The 17943-nt window shown below is 67.9% G+C and overlaps 7 protein-coding genes across 7 annotated transcripts; 5 read left to right on the forward strand and 2 right to left on the reverse strand.

The window, feature by feature from the left end:
• Window positions 1-161: 161 nt before the first annotated feature.
• MICPUCDRAFT_37032 (uncharacterized protein) lies at window positions 162-4779 on the forward strand (the record flags this gene model as incomplete). Its single annotated transcript, XM_003064319.1, has 7 exons — window positions 162-476; window positions 687-890; window positions 1075-1514; window positions 1701-3396; window positions 3589-3996; window positions 4189-4358; window positions 4522-4779. 7 exons carry the CDS (start codon window positions 162-164, stop codon window positions 4640-4642), a joined length of 3354 nt encoding a protein of 1117 aa, XP_003064365.1. The 3' UTR covers window positions 4643-4779.
• Window positions 4780-5046: 267 nt separating this feature from the next.
• On the reverse strand, window positions 5047-5634 carry MICPUCDRAFT_54298 (uncharacterized protein; the record flags this gene model as incomplete). The annotated part of the gene is made up of 1 exon (XM_003064480.1): window positions 5047-5634. One exon carries the CDS (start codon window positions 5632-5634, stop codon window positions 5047-5049), a length of 588 nt encoding a protein of 195 aa, XP_003064526.1.
• Window positions 5635-6418: 784 nt separating this feature from the next.
• MICPUCDRAFT_54299 (uncharacterized protein) lies at window positions 6419-9783 on the forward strand (the record flags this gene model as incomplete). Its single annotated transcript, XM_003064320.1, has 2 exons — window positions 6419-8824; window positions 8977-9783. The coding sequence occupies 2 exons, from the start codon at window positions 6419-6421 to the stop codon at window positions 9781-9783; spliced, it is 3213 nt and encodes a 1070-aa protein (XP_003064366.1).
• Window positions 9784-10082: 299 nt separating this feature from the next.
• MICPUCDRAFT_54300 (uncharacterized protein) lies at window positions 10083-11392 on the forward strand (the record flags this gene model as incomplete). Its single annotated transcript, XM_003064321.1, has 3 exons — window positions 10083-10478; window positions 10584-10769; window positions 11123-11392. 3 exons carry the CDS (start codon window positions 10083-10085, stop codon window positions 11390-11392), a joined length of 852 nt encoding a protein of 283 aa, XP_003064367.1.
• A 146-nt stretch (window positions 11393-11538) lies between these two features.
• On the forward strand, window positions 11539-13332 carry MICPUCDRAFT_43451 (uncharacterized protein; the record flags this gene model as incomplete). Its single annotated transcript, XM_003064322.1, has 2 exons — window positions 11539-12603; window positions 12793-13332. 2 exons carry the CDS (start codon window positions 11539-11541, stop codon window positions 13330-13332), a joined length of 1605 nt encoding a protein of 534 aa, XP_003064368.1.
• Window positions 13333-13338: 6 nt separating this feature from the next.
• Window positions 13339-14436, reverse strand: MICPUCDRAFT_66542 (uncharacterized protein). Its single transcript, XM_003064481.1, has one exon. The coding sequence runs from the start codon at window positions 13936-13938 to the stop codon at window positions 13423-13425; it is 516 nt and encodes a 171-aa protein (XP_003064527.1). The 5' UTR covers window positions 13939-14436; the 3' UTR covers window positions 13339-13422.
• Window positions 14437-15035: 599 nt separating this feature from the next.
• Window positions 15036-17595, forward strand: MICPUCDRAFT_43452 (inward rectifier K+ channel family; the record flags this gene model as incomplete). Its single annotated transcript, XM_003064323.1, has 3 exons — window positions 15036-15672; window positions 16235-17111; window positions 17205-17595. The coding sequence occupies 3 exons, from the start codon at window positions 15036-15038 to the stop codon at window positions 17593-17595; spliced, it is 1905 nt and encodes a 634-aa protein (XP_003064369.1).
• Window positions 17596-17943: the final 348 nt, after the last annotated feature.

Here is a 17943-nt window from a genome sequence, read left to right on the forward strand (position 1 = left end):
TTTTCGTACGCGTCTGACTACTACAAGTACGCCCTAAAATTTTTTTGCGGCGCCAGCCTTGATGAAACAGCTTTTTTTCGAACCAAACGCGATCGCGCGGCCGCGCCCCCCGTCCCCCCCTCCCCGCCGCCGCCATGGCCGACGTCCAAGCGGTCCTGGACATGAACTCGCTCGCCGCGTTCGAGCAACTCCTCGGCGGGCTCACGTCCGTCGACAACGCGACGCGGACGAAGTGCGAGGAGATCTTCAACCAGTGCAAGGCGCAGCCGGACGTGCTCTGCCTGCAGCTCGTGCGCGCGCTTCGCACGTCCGCGGCGATCGAGCACCGCGAGATGAGCAGCATCCTCCTCAGGCGCGTCTTGACGAAGGACGAGGTGTCGTTGTGGGCGAACCTGCAGCCGCAGACGCAAGACGGGATCAAGGGCGAGCTGCTGAAGTCGATGCAGGAGGAAACGCAAAAGACGATCGCGCGCAAGGTGCGACGCCGTTCGTTCGTTCGTCGCGTCCAGAAGACCGCCTCCCTCCGTCGACTTCGTCTCTCGAGGACGCGTCGGCCCCGGATTCGGGATCTTCTTCGCCGCCCGTCCACGCGTCTCTATCTCAACCGCACATTCCGCTCCACGTCATCGCCACGTCATCGCCACCGACCGACGCGATCGCCTCATCTCACCTCATCTCATCATCAGGTGTGCGACACCGTGGGCGAGCTCGCCGCCGGCATCTACGACGACGGAAAGTGGCCCGAGCTCCTCCCGTTCCTGTTCACGTGCGTCACGCAAGGCCAAGAGACGCTGAAGGAGTCCGCGCTGAACGTATTCGCGCAGCTCGCGGAGTACCTCGGCGAGTCGCTCGTGCCGCACCTGGACACGCTCCACGGCATCCTCGCCCAGGTGCGTTCTATACACTGGTCCCCATACGACCGCGTTGGCGTGGTGAACGCCGATCCTTAAGGACTTTCCCCGTCGTCTCTCTCCGCCCACCCCTCCCTTTCAATCCCCGCCCTCGGCGCCTTTCAACTCCACCTGACGCCTATGAACTCCACCCCGACGTTCGCTTGTATGGAACGACCCTCAGTGCCTGCAAAACACGGACATCAACGTGCGACTCGCGTCGCTGCGCGCGTGCTGCTGCTTCGTCGAGGCGCTCGAGAACGCGACCGACCGGGCGAAGTTCCAGGACCTCCTCCCCGCGATGTTGCAGACGTTGGGGGGGGCGCTGCAAGGGAACGATGAGTCCAGCGCGCAGGAGGCGCTCGGAATGTTCGTCGATCTAGCCGGCTCGGACCCGCGATTCGTGAGGAAACATCTGTCGCACATCGTCGACGCGATGATGACGATCGCGGAGCACGACGACCTCGAGGACGGGACGAGGCACCTCGCGACGGAGTTCTTGGTCACGCTGTGCGAGGCGCGCGACCGCGCGCCGGGGATGATGCGCAAGCTCCCGAACTTCGTCCCGCGTTTGTTCAACTGCCTGACGTCTTTTCTGCTCGACGTCGAGGACGACGCGAGCTGGTGAGCGTTCTACACACTGGTCCCCATACGACCGCGTCGGCGTGGTGCACGCCGATCCTTAAGGACTTTGCCCGGCGCATCGCTCCTCCCACCCCTCGCTTTCGATCACCGCGCTCGACGCCTTTCAACTCCACCTGACGCCTATCAACTCCACCCCGACGTTCGCTCGTACGGAACGACCCTCAGGCACGCCGCGGAGAAGGAGGAGGACGGCGACGCGGGCGAGGGCGAGCGGTACGACATGGGGCAGGAGTGCCTCGACCGCGTCGCGATCGCGCTCGGGGCGAACTCGGTGTTGCCGTGCGCCGCGGCGACGATCCCGGCGTTGATCCAAGACCAGGACTGGCGCAAGCGTCACGCCGCGCTCGTCGCGTTGGCGCAAATCGCGGAAGGGTGCGTCAAGGGCATGCTCAAAGACGTCGCCGGCGCGGTGTCGCCGTGCCTTCACGCGGTCGCGTCCGACCCGCACGCGCGCGTGCGCTGGGCCGCGGTGAACGGCATCGGACAGCTGTGCACGGACCTCGGCCCGAAGCTTCAGGAGAAGGACCACGCGCGCATTCTCCCCGCTTTGCTCGGCGCGATGGAAGACCCGTCGCACCGCGTGCAAGCGCACGCGGCGGCGGCGATGGTGAACTTCTCCGAGGAGTGCCCGCCCGAGCACATGGCGCCGTTCTTGGACCAGCTCATGAACAAGCTCCTCGCGATGCTGCAGGGTGGGCACAAGATGGTGCAGGAGGCCGCGTTGACGGCGCTCGCGTCCATCGCGGACAACGCGCAGACGGCGTTCGCGAAGTATTACGGCACGGTGCTGCCGTTTTTGAAGCAGATTCTCGTCGCCGCGGCCGGGAAGGAGCACCGGATGCTGCGCGCCAAGGCGGTGGAGTGCATCTCGCTCGTCGGCATGGCCGTCGGCAAGGAGCGCTTCGCCGCGGATGCCAAGGAGGTGATGGACATGCTGCATCAGCTTCAACAGGGCGGGTTCGAAGACGACGACGCGACGACGTCGTACATGCAGCAGGCGTGGACGCGCCTGTGCAAGTGCCTCGGGCAGGACTTCATTCCGTACCTGCAGGTCGTCATGCCGCCGCTGCTCAAGTCCGCGCAGGTGAAGCCGGACGTGCAGGTGACGGACGTGGAGGACGGCGCGGACGACGACGAGGACGAAGACGTCGAGGTGATCACCGTCGCCGACAAGCGGATCGCGATTCGAACGACGGTGCTCGAGGAAAAAGCCACCGCGTGCAACATGCTGTGCTGCTACGTCGACGAGCTGAAAGAAGGGTTCCTGCCGTACCTGCAGCCCGTCGCGGAGACGATGGTGCCGCTCCTGGACTTTTACTTTCACGAGGACGTCCGCAAAGCCGCGGTGGCGTCGTTGCCGGACATCTTGCGCGCGGGCAAGTGCGCGATGGAGAAGAGCGTCGTCAACCCGGCCACGGGCGCGGTCGTCGACGCGGCGTACGTCAAGTCGCTCGTCGCGTTCGTCGTCCCGCCTTTAATCGCGGCGCTCGCGAAGGAGCCCGAGGTTGAGATCCAGGCGAGCATGTTGGAGTCCATGAGCGACTGCGCGGGCGTCGCGGAGGAACTCATCGCGGAGCACATCGGCGCGATGATCGAGCAGTTCCAGAAGACGCTGACGGGCTCGCTCGAACGCCGCGCGGAGAGGAATAAGCGCGCGAACACGGAGGACTTCGACGGCGAGGAGATGGAGGCGCTGAAGGACGAGCAAGCCGCGGAGGACGAGGTGTTCGATCAGTTCGCCGAATGCGTCGGCTCTCTCCTCCGATCGCTCGGCGCGCGCGTGCTCCCCGCGTTGGAGCCGCTTCTCGCGACGTACGTCGCGCCTATGCTGTCGCCCGAGAGGTCCCCGGGGGAGCGTCGGGTGCGTTCTATCTCACACTGGTCCCCATACGACCGCGATGGCGTGGTGAACGCCGATCCTTAAGGACTTTGCCCGTCGTCTCTCTCCGCCCAGGGTCCCTCGCTTTCAATCCCCGCCCTCGACGCCTTTCAACTCCGCTTCTGACGCCTTTGAACTCCACCCCGACGTTCGCTCGTACGGAACGGCCCTAAGATCGCCATCTGCGTCTTCGACGACGTCATGGAGCACGCGTCGGACGCGTCCGGCGCGTCGTTGAAGTATCTGGACGGATTCATCGGCCCGTGCCTCGCCGGGTGCGGCGACAAGGACGCGGACGTGCGGCAGGCGTCGGTGTACGGCGTCGGCGTCATGGCGGCGGCTTTGGGGGCGAACTTCACGCCGCACGTCCCGAGCGCGCTCGCGGCGATGGCGGCGGTGATTCAAGCCCCGAACGCGAGGGACGAGGACAACATCTCCGCGACGGAGAACGCGATCTCGAGCCTCGGGAAGATTCTGGAGTGGCAGCGCGTCGCCGTGCCGTCGCCCGAAGCGGTGGCGCCGCAGTGGCTCGCGATGCTTCCGCTGACGGAGGACACGGCGCGTTCTATGTCTTTCACACTGGTCCCCGTACGACCGCGTCGGCGTGGTGAACGCCGTTCCTTGAGGACTTTATTTCCCGTCGTGTGTTTCTCTCCGCCCATCACACCTCGGTTTCAATCCCGACAACACGCCTCGACGCCTTTCAACTCCGCTTCTGACGCCTTTCAACTCCACCCCGACGTTCGCTTTGAACGATGGACCCTCGACCCTAAGGTTGAGGCGCGCGTCGTGCACCAGCAGCTCGTGCGGATGTTGGAGAAGAACGACCCGCACTTGTTGGGCGCGAGTCACGAGCACCTGGGGAAGGCGCTGTGCGTGTTCGCGACGGCGATGCCGACGGCGTCGCTGTCGGACAAACTGTCGCTGTGCACGGAGGAGACGAAGTGCGTTCTATCTCACGCCGGTCCCCATACGACCCCGTCGGCGCGGTGAACGCCGATCCTTAAGGACTTTTCCCGTCGTTACCGTCCGCCCATCCCTTGCGTTCTATCCCCGCCCGCGTTGCCTTTCAACTCCGCTTCTGACGCCTTTCAACTCCACCCACAGGGCGCGGATGAAGAACTTGATAGCGCAGATGCAAGGGGGGCTGCCCGCGGAGACGATGCAAAAGGCGTTCGCGGAGCTCGACGCGGAGAAGCAGGCGGCGTTGCAGGCGGCGATGGCGTGATGATATGAGATGCGGTTTAATGAGTGGCGAGCGAGCGGCGAAACGCGGCGGGCGGGCGGGCGTCGCGGGAGGGAGGCGGACGGGGCGTCGGCGGGGTGTACGGTATGCGTGTAACGGGGTCGCGACTGATGACTTTTCTTTACGCCGGCGGCCGCGAAAGCCGCCGCTCGACGTACTGTACGTACAACACGCGCGTCGCGCGCGCGGTGAATAGATATGTAGAGATGATCGCGCGCCCCCTCCGATCCGCGCGCGATCCTTCCGACGGACGCCGGGGAAAGTCCTTATCAAGGAACGGCGTCCACCTCGCGAAACAAAGTCCTTAAGGATCGGCGTTCACAACGCCGACGCGGTCGTATGGGAACCAGTGTGAGGTGGTCGTACACACGGGACCGGCGCGACTACTACCCGGTGGCGCCAAACTTTTCGACGTCGTCCCACGTCTGATGCCAGTTGGCGAACGGGTGCGGCTCGAACTTCTTCGTGCCGTCCTGGAACTCCGGGAGCTCGTGATCCGCGGCTCCGAAGTAATTACACGCGGTGTTCTGATCGCCCGAGAGCCTCTCGTCCACGCACGCGACGGACACCGCGCAGCTGCCCACTTTCAGCGTGGGATAACTTTCCTTGTCGAACATCATCACGTCGTTGAACGGGCCGAGGCGCATCTTGAGGCGGTAGAACGGGATCCCGACCTTTCTCGCCACGCGCTTCTTGAGCTCGTTCTTGCTGTCCGTCTCGCGCATGTCCACCTGCGACGGATCGCGGACGGATCGATGGGGTGGGGGTGGGAGTGGGGGGGTGGGTGGTCGTCGGTCGCGGGAGGAGGTGGGCGGACGCGGGACTTCGGGGGAAACGCACGTCGATCGCGCGTCGAGCGAAGAAGCGCGGCGGCGAGGTGGCGCGAATTCGCGCACGTCGACGAAGTTGGCGCCGTGCGGCTTGTTGTCCGGGCCGGGGATGTCGAAGTAGCACGCGATTCGCGTTTTCACCATGACGCGCGAGGGGGGCGTGCGGGGAGTCGAGCGGCGCGGCGCGAAGTGTTTCATCAGTCCAAATCCGCGCCAGAAACGCTCGCGCGAAATCGATCGGTCGGTCGACGCATGGCGCGTTTCGCGCGTGTATGTCGCCCGCCGCACACTCTCTTTGCCGCCCTCGCCGATCGCATTGACGATTACACAGAGAGGCGCGGGACGGTCGGGGGACTGGCGCCGGCCGCGTTCGGGCATCGCACGCGGCCGCGTTTTGACGCGCGGGGTTCGCGTGCCCCGGGTCCGGGTGAGAAGCGCCTCGCCGGCGGCGGAGCGCGGGGAACAGAGAAGGTGCGCGTCAGATCGCGCGCGCGTCGTCCTCGCCCCCCGAGCTTTTTCGTATGAGAGTTCAGTCTGAGGAGGGAATTTCGCGCGCGTACGAAGCGCGGATTACCGCGACGGCGCCGCCGGCGACGCGCGCACCGCGCACGAGACGCGCGGGTTCGACGGTCTTCATCCGTGACGATCGATACCCGCGTCGATCGCATCGATCGGGGCGCGACATCCCCGCGAGATCGCGCGTTTCCCGCGCGGAACCCTAGCCGATTCTTCCCGATTCTTCCTGCCCGCGCGCTCGCAGTTCAAAAAATGTTTACGTTGCGCAGTCTGTCCGAGCGAACGATGAATGTTTCGCGATCGGTCGGTCCGCGTCCCCGTCCGCCCTCGATCGCGCTGACCCCGCGCGCCCCCCGCGTCCGCGCCGTCGCAGGCACGAGAGAACCTAAACCCTAATCCCTAATCCCTAACGATGGCGGGCGCGTCCAAGGCGAAGGGCGCGGCGGCGAAGGCGGCGGAGGCCAAGGCGGCGAAAGCCGCCGCCGCCGCCGCCGCCGCCGCCGCGGAGGACGACGAGCCGTACGTCGTGGACATGAAGACGATCGTTCGGTTAGAGCCCGCGTGGGTGGATTTCAAGCCGCAGCCGCCGCCGCCGCTGCCGCCGCTGCCGCACGAGGGAGAGACGGAGGAGGAGCGGCGGGCGCGTCTGGCGACGGACGCGGAGACCATCGCGCGCGCGAAAGCCATCAAAGATTCCAAGGCTGTGCTCGGCGCGAAGATCGCCGCGGGGCCGTACGGCAGCGCGAACAGGCGGAAGAGCCACTGGGATTACGTCCTCGTCGAGATGCGGTGGATGGCGAGCGATTTCGCCGCGGAGAGGGACTGGAAGCTGGCGGCGGCGCGGCGGATGGGGTCGGAGTGCGCGGCGGCGAAGGGGACGCCGGAGAGGCGCGATCTGGAGAGCGAGGCGACGGAGGAAGGGAAGAAGCGGTGCACCGCGGTCGCGAGGGAGGTGGCGGCGTTCTGGAAGAAGGCGTGGTCGAGGGCGTTGGAGAAGCCCGTGCCGTCCGCGGCGACGCTCGTGCCGGAGAAGAAGCCGGCGGCGGCGGATGGGGGCGACGGCGGCGGCGGCGGCGACGACGCGGCGGCGGTGAAGAAGGAGACCGCGGCGGTCGCCGCGGAGGACGGCCCGCGCGCGCGACGGTCCGCGGCCGCGGCGACCGCGTCTGAGGACGCGGCCGCGACGCCGACGAAGGCGGAGAAGGACGCCGACGCGGTGGTGGCGATCGAGGGGAAACCGGACGTCGACGCGACAGCCGCCGCCGCCGCCGCCGCGGCGGGCGCGGGCGCGGGCGCGGGCGCCGCCGACGCCGCCGCGACGGACGCCCCGGCGGCGGGCGCGACGGATCCGAACATGCAGACGCCGATGGCGACGATCCGCGCGAAGAGCATCTTCCCCGCGACGCCGCCGCCGCCCCCCGGGGTGAGCGTCATCGAGCAGTGGGCGTGCGTGAAACTCCAAGGCGACATCGCGCGGCTGAAAAAAGAAACCATCAAGGAGGCGATGGCGGAGAAGGAAGACGGCGGCAAAGGGAAGAAGGGCAAAGCCGGGAAGGGCAAAGCCGCCGCCGCCGCCGCCGCCGCCGCCGCCGCGAAGAAGGGCGGCGGGCGGTCGTCCCGGCGCGGCCGCGGCGCGAAAGACGACCCGGAGTCAGAGGAGGAGGAGGAGGAGGAGGACGACGACGAAGAGGCGGACCCCCCCGCCGCCGCCGCCGCCCACGCGTCCGCCGCCGCCGCGAACGACGACGCGTCGACGATGCCCCCGCCCCCGCCCGTCTACCTCCCCGGCGGCGTTCCCGATGCGACGCTCGACGCGGAGCTCGACTTCGACGCCGTCGCGCCCCAGACCCCCCCGCGCGTTCTCGACGACCCCCCCCCGCTCGCGTACGACTGCTACGCGTCGCACGCGGAGCGGTGGTGGGCGGCGTCCATCGCCGCCGAGGCGCAAAAGTTTGCCGACTACGAGGTGCGCTTGCGCGACTGGGAGGAGAGCGAGAAGCGGCGCGCGCGCGCGGTCGTCGAGGCGGCGCGCGCGGCGGCGGAGGCGGAGGCGCAACGCGCGCATCAGCACATGCTCAACGAGCGGCGACGAGCGCATCAAGCGATGCTGGCGCAACAGCGCGCGGCGGCGGCGGCGGCGGCGGGCGCCGCCGGGAAGGGCAAGCGCGTCCGCGGCGGGGGCGAAGACGACGACAGCGAGGACGACGATATGACGCTCGCGACGCTGCAGAACAAGGGCGCGGGCGGGTCCGGCGGGAAGAAGCGCAAGGGTGGCGACGTCGACGCCGCGCTCGGCGGGAGGAAAAAGTCGCACAAGAAGCAAAAGAGCGGCCGCGGCGGCGTCGCGAGGCCGTGGTCGCCGACGGAGGACCAGCTCCTGTGCGCCATCGTCCACGAGTTTGGCAGCAACTGGGGGCTCATCACCGACGTCTTCGCCGCGAGCGCGCCGTTCAAGGGCGTGTTTCGACGCGCGGAGCAGTGCCGCTACCGCTTCCAGACGCTGACGCAATCCGCCGAGAGCGACGACCCGAACGCGGTGCGCGCGTTGGACCTCGACAAGACCACCGCGAGGCAGGTGATGCAGCGCGCTTTACCCGTGGAGGACAACACCGCGCGGACGCACTTCGAGCGCGCGGGTCTGTGCGCGGTGAAGCACGCCAAGCTGAGGCGCGCGGCGGCGGCGGAGCGCGCGGGCGACGACTACACGCGTCGCGCCGTCGCGCACGCGAGCTGGGGCGCGCACCGCGGGTTGCGAACGTCGGACCCGTGCGACCTCGCGGATCAGGCGCGTTCTATACACTGGTCCCCATATGACGGCGTTCGCGTGGTGAACGCCGATCCTTAAGGACTTTGCCCGTCGTCTCTCTCCGCTCACCCCTCGCTTTCAATCCCCGACCTCGACGCCTTTCAACTCCACCTGACGCCTTTCAACTCCACCCCGACGTCGCTTTGTATGGACAATTACCTCAGGCGTTGCTGGAGGCGGCGCGCGCGCAGCAGCAGCAGCAGCAGGCGCAGCAGCAGCAGCAGGCGGCGGCGGCGCAGCAGCAGGCGGCGGTTCAGGCGGCGCAGATGGCGGGCGGCGCGGGACCGGGACCGGGCGGCGGCGGCGGCCCCGACGGCGGCGGAGGCGGAGGGCCGATGGACGCCGCGGCGGCGCAGCGGGAGCAGCAGCGGCGGCAGCAGATGCAATCTCAGATGCAGATGCAGCGACAGCAGCAGTACCAGATGCAGATGCAAGCGCAGCAGCAGCAGCAGCAGCAGCAGCAGCAGCAGCGGCAGCAGGCGCACCAGATGCAATCGCAGAATGTGCACATGCAGCAGCAGCAGCAGCAACAGGCGCACATGCAGCAGCAGATGCACATGCAGCAGCAGATGCACATGCAAGCCGCGAACGCCAACAAGGGCGCCGGGGGCGTCAAGGGCGGCGCGAAACCCGCCGGCGCGAATAACCCGCCACCTAACGCGCCTCCTCCGGGCGCGATGCAGGGGACGTTCCAGCCCGTCCCCGGCGCGACGGCGACGATGGAGATGCCGACGATCCCGGGCGGGGCCCCGGCGAGCTCGCCGGGGAGGAAGGGCGCGGGCGGCGGCGGCGGCGGCGGCGCGGCGGGCGCCAAGGGCGGCGGCGCGGGGGGGCCGTCGCCGGGGCTGGCGCCGGGGTCGTACAAGTACGGCGGCGGCGGCGGGGGCGGCGAGAAGGCTGAGCAGCCCGCGGGGAGGGGCGCGAGCACGCGCGGCGCGACGACGCCGCGGGGGAAGGCGTCGAAGAAGTGATGAAGAGGAAGGAGGAACCGCGGAGGGAGGGGCGTCGAATCGAATTAAATGACAGCGTAGAAAATAGTAGAGCACGAACGAACAGAGCGCGCGACTCGGACGGATGGATCTGCGTCGTCGGCGCGCACTTCGTCCGCGCGCGCGGTCGGCGCACGCGAGCGCCGCGACGCGCCCCGCCCTCCGCGTCGTCGTCGCCGTCGCGTCCCCCGCCACCCCGCGCGCGCCGCGTCGTCCGTCGGACGAGGACGGGCGCGAAGGGACGACGCTTGAAAACGTCGAACGTCGGCGTCGTCGTCGTCATGTCGGCCCCCGCCGGCGCGGACGCGTCCTCCTCCCCCTCCCCCCCCCCCTCCTCCTCCTCCTCCTACGTGTGGTCGTTCGGGTTCGGCAGCAACATGAACGTCGCGTTCGTGGAGTCGAAGAAGGGCTACAAGGTGCACGCGCATCGGTGCGCGGTCCTGCGCGGATGGCGACTGACGTTCAACCTGCACGGACCCGACCGCGTGGAGGAGTCGTTCGCGAACGCGCAGCCGTCCGAGGACCCCGCCGACGAGATCCACGGCGTCGCGATCAAGCTCACGGTCGAGGACGCGCTGAAGCTCGACGCGCAGGAGCGCGCGTACCGGAGGGTGGCCGTCGTCGTGCGCGCGTACGACGGGACCGAGATCGAAGCGCACGTCTACTCCAAAGAGCAGGTGCGTTCTGCTGCGCACACTAACAAAAGTTTTTCACCCACCGCTCGGTTTCAACATTTGATCGCTCCCCCTTTCAACTGACCGGTGAACTGTTTTCACCCTCAGCCGCCGGAGAAGCCCGAGCGGCCGTGCTCGGCGAGGTACCTGAACGTCCTCGTCTCCGGCGCGAGGAGCGCGGGGCTGGACGGCGCGTACGTCGAGAGGCTGGCGAAGACGCCGACGTACGCGCCGTCGGCGGCGACGCTCGAGCTGAGAGCGGCGCTGAGGCGCGTCGCGCCGCGGTCGCTTCAAGTGCGTTCTTACAAAAGTTTTTCACCCATCGCATCGCCCGGTTTCAACACTTGATCGCGTCTCCTTTCAACTGACCGGAGAACTATTTTTGTATGGAATGGCCCTCAGCCGATGACGGTCGAGACGCTCGCGGCGTTTCCCAGAGACCGAGACGCCGCCGACTTTGGCTACGTGTCGTGCTTCGGGTACGTCATGAAAGGTGCGCGCGTTCTGTTCTGTTCTTTCATCACCACGCTGGTCCTGGTCTGCCCCCCGCACGGTTTCGGTTCAATCGTCCCGACGCGCCGCGACGCCTCGCGACGACTCCGTCTGATGACGCGCCCCCGACCCTCCCCTCAGTCCCGCGCGCGCAGGTCGTGTTCGGGGGCACGCACCTGGGACGGGACATCACGACGCGCATGAGCCGACAGTGGCGGGGGCTCTCGTTGGACGAGAACGACGACCGTGGGCGCCCGCCGTATCGAACGCCGCGCGCGATGGACGACGACGCGGAGGAGGAGTTCGTTTGGCAGTGGTGCGACCACTACTTAGGGAAGGCTGGGCTAGACGGCGTCGTGGCGTACTTGAGCGAGTACGCAGAGCAGGCGGAGCGGGAGGAGGCGGCGGAGGACGGCGGCGCGTAGGCGCAGCGCGCGGGGATAGACGGCGCCGCGCCGCGCGGGGATAGACGTCGTAGCGACGGCGGCGGCGGGCGCGGGATAGTTGATGACAAATAAATTATCTGTAAATTATCCACTGTCTCGTCGGCATTGAGGGTCGCGCGGCCGCGATGCACCGCGCGTCGTGCGCGTCGACCGCGCCGTCGCGCGCCGCGCCGAGCCGGCTCTCGGCGCGCGCGCCCGCGCGCGCCCTCTGGACGGCCGTTGGCGGCAGGAGCGGTCATCATCGCGACGGGACCGCCGTCGCCGCCGCCGTCGATCGCGACGCGCATTCGCGCTCGGACGCGCGCGCGCGCCTCGCCGCGTCCGAGCGCGCCGCCGCCTCGCGCGACGACGCGACGTCCTCGTCCGCGTCGTCCGCGTCGTCCGCGTCGTCCGCGTCTGAGCCGCGCCCGAGTCGCGCGGCGGCGCATCGCGCGGCGCGACGCGCGAAGCACGAGCGCATCGTCCACGCGGGCGCATCGCGCGCTGAATCGCGTCGCGCCGAGCGGCTCGCGCTCGAGACGGCGTCGCTCGCCGGCGGCGTCGCGCCGCTCCTCGCGCGCGCGCGCGAGCTCGCGTCGGCGTCGGCGTTCCCTAACGCGGCTCCCAGCGAGCGGTCGTCGCTCGAGGTGGCGCTCGCGCTCGCGCGCCACGCGACCGCCGCCGCGGAGACGCGCTCGGACCGCGTCGCCGCGACCGCGACGACGGAAGACATCGCGTCGAGCCTTCGCGCGCGGCTCGTAGAGGACGAGTGGCGCGCGCGCGTCGCCGCGCACGCCGCCACGGACTGGATGCCGTGTAAGGCGAAGCCGCGGCGGCGGCCGAAGGACCGCGAGTGCTACGCGCCCAAGGCGCGGCAGGGGTGGAACCGCGTCGCGATGCGAGAAGAGCGCGTGCGGACGTGCGTGGGGTGCGACCGGATGCTGCCGACGAGAGAGATGATTCGCGTCGCGCGGTTGCTGAAGGCGCCGCGACGCGGCGGCGGCGGTAGTAGTAGTGACGGCGGGGACGGCGACGTCACCGACGACGGCGATGCTACGAGTAGTAGTAGTGAGAAGAGTAACGGTCAAGATGGGGGCGTTTGGAAGGTCAACGGCGAGTCGGATTGGAAAAAGAAGCGGCGGCAGCGTAAAAAAAAGGGGAAAAAAATCAAAGCCGCCGTCGCCGTGGACGCGTCGTCGCTGCGCGACGAGGTGCGTTCTATACACTGGTCCCCATACGACCGCGTCGGCGTGGTGAACGCCGTTTCTTAAGGACTTTTCCCGTCGTCTCTCTCCGCCCAGGGTCCCTCGCTTTCAATCCCCGCCCGCGACGCCTTTCAACTCCGCTTCTGACGCCTTTCAACTCCACCCCGACTTTCGCTCGTACGGAACGACCCCGAGGCGCTGCTGCGAATGGTTCAGCCGGGCGGGGAGGCGCACGCCGCGGTCAGCGGCGACGTCGCCGCGATCGAGACCGCGGACGCGTGCCTGCGGAGGACGCTCGAGCGGGGAGGGAGGGAAGGGGACGCCGCGGACGCGGCGGCGGACGCGGACGCGGTGACAAAAACCAAAACCAAAAGCTCCTCCTTCGAGAAGACGCCCGGGCGTCAGCTCCAAGGCCGCGCCGCGTACGTGTGCCGCCGCGCGTTCTGCGCGAAGAGAGCGACCAAGGAGAAGGCGTTCGTGAGGGGCCTCGCGTGCGCCGACGGCGCGTCGAAGCCGTTCGCGGACGCGCTGATCGCGCTGTGCGTCGCCGCGGAGGCGTCGGACGGCGTCGACAGCGGCGCGTGGGCGTATCGACGGCCGCCGGGGATACCGTCGAGGTGGACGACGCACCCGGGGTTCGTGGACGCGACGACGGGGGAGATGGCGGCGGATGCGGTGGAGAAGAGGGGACTCGTGAGGAAGGCGGCGAGGACGGGGAGGAAGGGTTTGGGGTAGTGCGTTGTCATGTTGTCGCGTCGCGCGCGCGTTCTTCGTTTGTTCGTTCGTTCGCTTCGTCGTCGTTCGCGCCGGTCGTCTCCGAAACCTTCAGACGTCGTCGCGCTTCGGCTTTCTTTTGCGGGCCCCTGGGTTGCACTCTGGACACCCCCTGGGTCTGCCACTCCTCGTGCGGTCCCTCACCACCGCACGCCATTTGTGTGCACACGTGGAACAGTTCCACGTTGCCTTGAAGTGCGACGCTTTCGTAAGCTCCTCGGGCTTTTTCTCCGTGTCGCAAAACTCCTCGAGGAGTCTCTTCCCGCGCTCACCGTTGGCGTTGCACCACGTGATGAAGTTGTCGGACTTGCTTCGCGGTATTTGATTCGCGCACTTCGGACATCCGGTGGGTCTGTCGCTCCTCGTGCGTTTGTTCACCTTCGTCCGCCACTTGTGCCGGCACTTCTCCTCCGCGCACTTCCACAGCGCCTTGTAGTGTGACCCCTTCGTGAACTTACTCGGGTCCTTCTCCCTGCACTCGAGGAGGAGCCTCGCCCCGCGCCGCCCGCTCTCATTGCACCACTCGACGAATGACATACCATATTTATCTTTCCTCGGCCTCGGCATGATCGCCGAGTGAAGCCGTCGACGCGGCGCCGGGGAGAGTGACCAAAAGCTACGACGCTCGCGAACTTTTCCCACGAAAGCGAGAAATAAATCTTCTCGAGGAAAATCTCGTCTCGCGCGAGATTTGACATCCACTGGCGCCCGCTCCCCCGCCTCGGCGCCATGGCGGACGACACCGCCACCCCCGCCGGGGCCGCGTCCGCGACGACCTCGACGCCGAGCGCGGACGCGTCCCCCCGCGCGTCGTCGACGACGACCACCGACGGCGCCACCCCGCGGAGGCAGTCAACCGGCATCTTAAAAATCACCGCCGCGCATCACCCAGCCGCGATGAAGAAGCCCGGCAGCGGTAGCAACTGGGGCGCCGTCCGCACCGCGGTGACCGCGCGCAAGCTCCTCCCGCGCCGCCACTCCAGCGACGGCGGCGGCAGCGACAAGTCGCTCTCGCTGCGGTCCGCGTCGTCGCGGTCCGCGTCGTCGCGACGCCTGCGCAAGTCGTCCTCGCGCGCGGTGAAGGATGCGCACCGAGGCGCGTCCATCAAATCTCGCACCAACCTCGGCTTCTCCGTGAGGTGCGTTCTCCTCACACTGGTTCCCATACGACCGCGTTCGCGTGGTGCACGCCGATCCTTAAGGACTTTACTTCCCGGCGTGTCTCTCCGCTCACACCACGCTTTCAATCCCGACACACCTCGACGCCTTTGAACTCCACCCCTGACGCCTTTGAACTCCGCCCCGACGTCGCTTCGTACGACGGAACGACCCTCATCAGCGCGCTCTACTTCCTCGTCCTCGAGCGGACGTGGGGGTTCTGCGCGTGCGTCATAAGCGGCGTGTTCGGTATCGCGTGGCTAATCTCCGTGGCGTCGTGCGCGGCGATAGGCGGGTACGACGACCCGCACGACAGCGACACGGCGCCGTGGCGGTTCGCCGCGTCGCACGTCTTCACGGTGAGACTGCTTCCCATACGACCCCGTTCGCGTGGTGCACGCCGTTCCTTAAGGACTTTTCCCGTCGTCACTCTTCACCCGCGCTTCCCTTTCAACGTACGTTTGACCGGTAAGACGTTCGACTGACCGATCGCTTCACCCACCCAGATGGGATTCGGCACGGTGTCGCCGCAGAGCGACGCGTCGTACGCGCTCGCGGTGTCGCAGTGCTTCCTCGGCGTCCTCCTCAACGTCTTCATGTTCACGTTCGTCATCACCAAATTCCAGAGGCCGCTCGCGCACGTCGTCCTCGCGGAGAAAGCGTGCGTGTGCACGAGAGGCGGCGAGCTGTTCGTCCTCGTACGCGTCGGCAACCTGCGGTGCAACACGCTGCACAAGGGCGAGGTCACGATGACGCTGCTTCGGCGGAAGCGCACCGCGGAGGGCGAGAGCTTTCTCGATCGCGTCTCGCTGAAAGTGTTCGAGCAGCCGCGGACGCTCACCGCGGTCGCGACGGTGGCGCACAAGGTGGAACGCTCCGGGCCCGGCGCGGTGTTCGAGGACCTATACGGCGGCGGAAAGACCCCGGAGGAGCTCGCGGACTTGCTCCTCCAGGTGGTCGTGACCGCGTACGACCCCATATACGACTCGGACGTGTGCGCGGTGAAGGTGTACACCGCGGAGGACTTCGCGATCGACGCCACGTACGCGGGAGTGATGACCACGGACGACAGGGGCGTCGGCGTCGTGAATTTCGACAAGATCCACGACGTCGAGCCCGTGCTTCGAAAGGTGTTCAAGGCGCGTTCGAATATCACACTGGTCCCCGTGCGACCGCGTCCGCGTCGTGAACTTCATTCCTCGAGGACTTTCTCTCCCCGCGCGCGTTCGTCTCTCTCCGCCCACGCCTCGGTTTCAATCCATCCCGACACGCCTCGACGCCTTTCGACTCCTCCGTCTGACGCGTTTCGACTTCAAAACTTCAAACCAGGCGGAGGGCGGGAGCTGGGCGTCGCCGGACCTGACCAAGGCGCCGCGAAGGCTCGAGATCGTCTTCGGCGGCGGCCGCGCGTCCTACGGCGACGCGGACGAGACGTTCCCGGGGCTAGGCCAAATCACCGCGATGGAGCAGACGTGCGCGTACTGTTATAAGCTCGCGTTGCTGGTGGGCGAGGCGGGGATCGAGTACACGCCGCACATCGCGAACATCTCCTTGGGCGCGTCCTAGCTAGTATTACACCGGTCCCCATACGACCGCGTTCGCGTGGTGCACGCCGTTCCTTAAGGACTTCGCTCGGCGTTTCTCTCGCCCCACCCCTCGCCTTTCGACTCCGTCTGACGCCTTTCAACTCCCCAAACCAAACCAGGCGACCCCAAGCCCGAGTGGCTCGAGAAGGTTAACCCGAAGAAGGAGACCCCCGCGGCGCGTCTCCCCGGGAGAGTCGAGTGGATAGCGGGGACGGACGCCATCATCGACGCGCTGCGAGACGCGGACGACGGCTTCGCGGAGGTGATGCGTCGGAAGCGCGCGGACGTCACGGCGGCGGACGAGAAGCTCCTGAAGAGCGTGATCTACGTGTGGATCGCGGGGTGTTGCTGCGGGCCGGAGACGAGCTTGAAGGAAGCGGTCGCCGCGGGGGGGATCGTCGCGTGGTGTTTGGGAGAGGCGGCGCTCGTGGACGCGGACGTGATGGCGGCGATCAAGCGCGAGGTGGAGGTGGAGAAGGAGGAGGCGGAGCGCGCGAAGAAGAGGGCGGAGGAGGAGGCGGCGGCGAAGGCGAAGGCGAGGGCGGACGCGGACGCGGGGGGAGAGGAAGAAAAGGAAGAAAAGGCGGGCGCCGCCGCCGCCGCCGCCGAGGACGTCGAGCTCGAGGACGAGGCGCCTTCGCCGCCGCCTAAACCGCCGCCGTCCGCCGGGGACGGCCTTCCGACGGTGCGCGTCCTCGCGAACGCGAAGATCGCCAAGATGTTCGCGACGCTCGAACGCCTCGTCTCGTCGCCGCCGTCGTCGTCGGCGGCGGCGGACGCCTCGGACGACGCGTCCTCCTCCTCCTCCTCCTCCTCCTCGCGGCTGTTCCTGTGCGGCGATAAACCCGGGCAGCTAGATTTCTACTGCGCGGCGGACGTCTTCTTGCTCTTCGACGACGCGGGCGCGAAGTTCCTCGCCGCGTCCGGCATCACCGCGCGACCCGGCGGCGCCGCGGAGCGGTGGTACGCTCGCATGCGAGCCGTCGACCACTTCAGGTGCGTTCTCCTTTACACTGGTTCCCATACGACCCCGTCGGCGTGGTGAACGCCGATCCTTAAGGACTTTTGCCGTCGTCTCTCTCCTCCCAGGGTCCCTCGCTTTCAATCCCGACACACCTCGACGCCTTTCAACTCCGCTTCTGACGCCATTAAACTCCGCCCCGACGTTCGCTCGTACGGAACGACCCTCAGGAGCGGCCTCGGCGCGGGGAACAGCGACGGCGCGGTCGCGTCCAACCGGACCATCTTCGCGAAGATGATCGCGTGGAACCCGTTGGGGTTCCCGAAGCGCGAGGACTGCGAACGGTGCCTGGTGGCGATGCGACGGAAGCACCCGGCGGCGGCGCATCCGGACCGCGGCGGCGGCGGCGGCGGCGGCGACGGCGAAGCCGCGGCGGGGGACGACGCCGTCGGCGGCGGCGCGGGCGGCGGCGGGGCGATGACGCGGACGGACAACGCGCTCGCGAAGCTGTGCGTGTGATGAGCGCTTGGATTGATTCGTCTTGTTAGTGAGCGCTTCGCGGCGGGCGTAGACTGACGCGAGCGGCCGAACGCGTCGACCGAGTGATGAATGAAACACCTTCACTGAGAAATTATTCGCGAGTGCCAGGCACTGCCTGCTGCTGCTGCTGCGCCCCTTGCGGTTACACATTTTTTTGGATCGTTGCGACGCCGGCATTGCTGAGGGGCGCGCGCACGCCGCGACGCGACCGCGGCGCGGGCGCCGACCGCGCGACCGCGGCGAGGGCGGCGTCTCGACGCGAAGGCGCGCGACCGCGCGTCGCGCGAGCCGGCCGGCGATCGGCGATCGCCCCCCATCCTGTCACCG

This window comes from Micromonas pusilla (genome assembly GCF_000151265.4).
Source record: "Micromonas pusilla CCMP1545 genomic scaffold MICPUCscaffold_17, whole genome shotgun sequence".
Lineage (NCBI taxonomy): Eukaryota > Viridiplantae > Chlorophyta > Mamiellophyceae > Mamiellales > Mamiellaceae > Micromonas > Micromonas pusilla.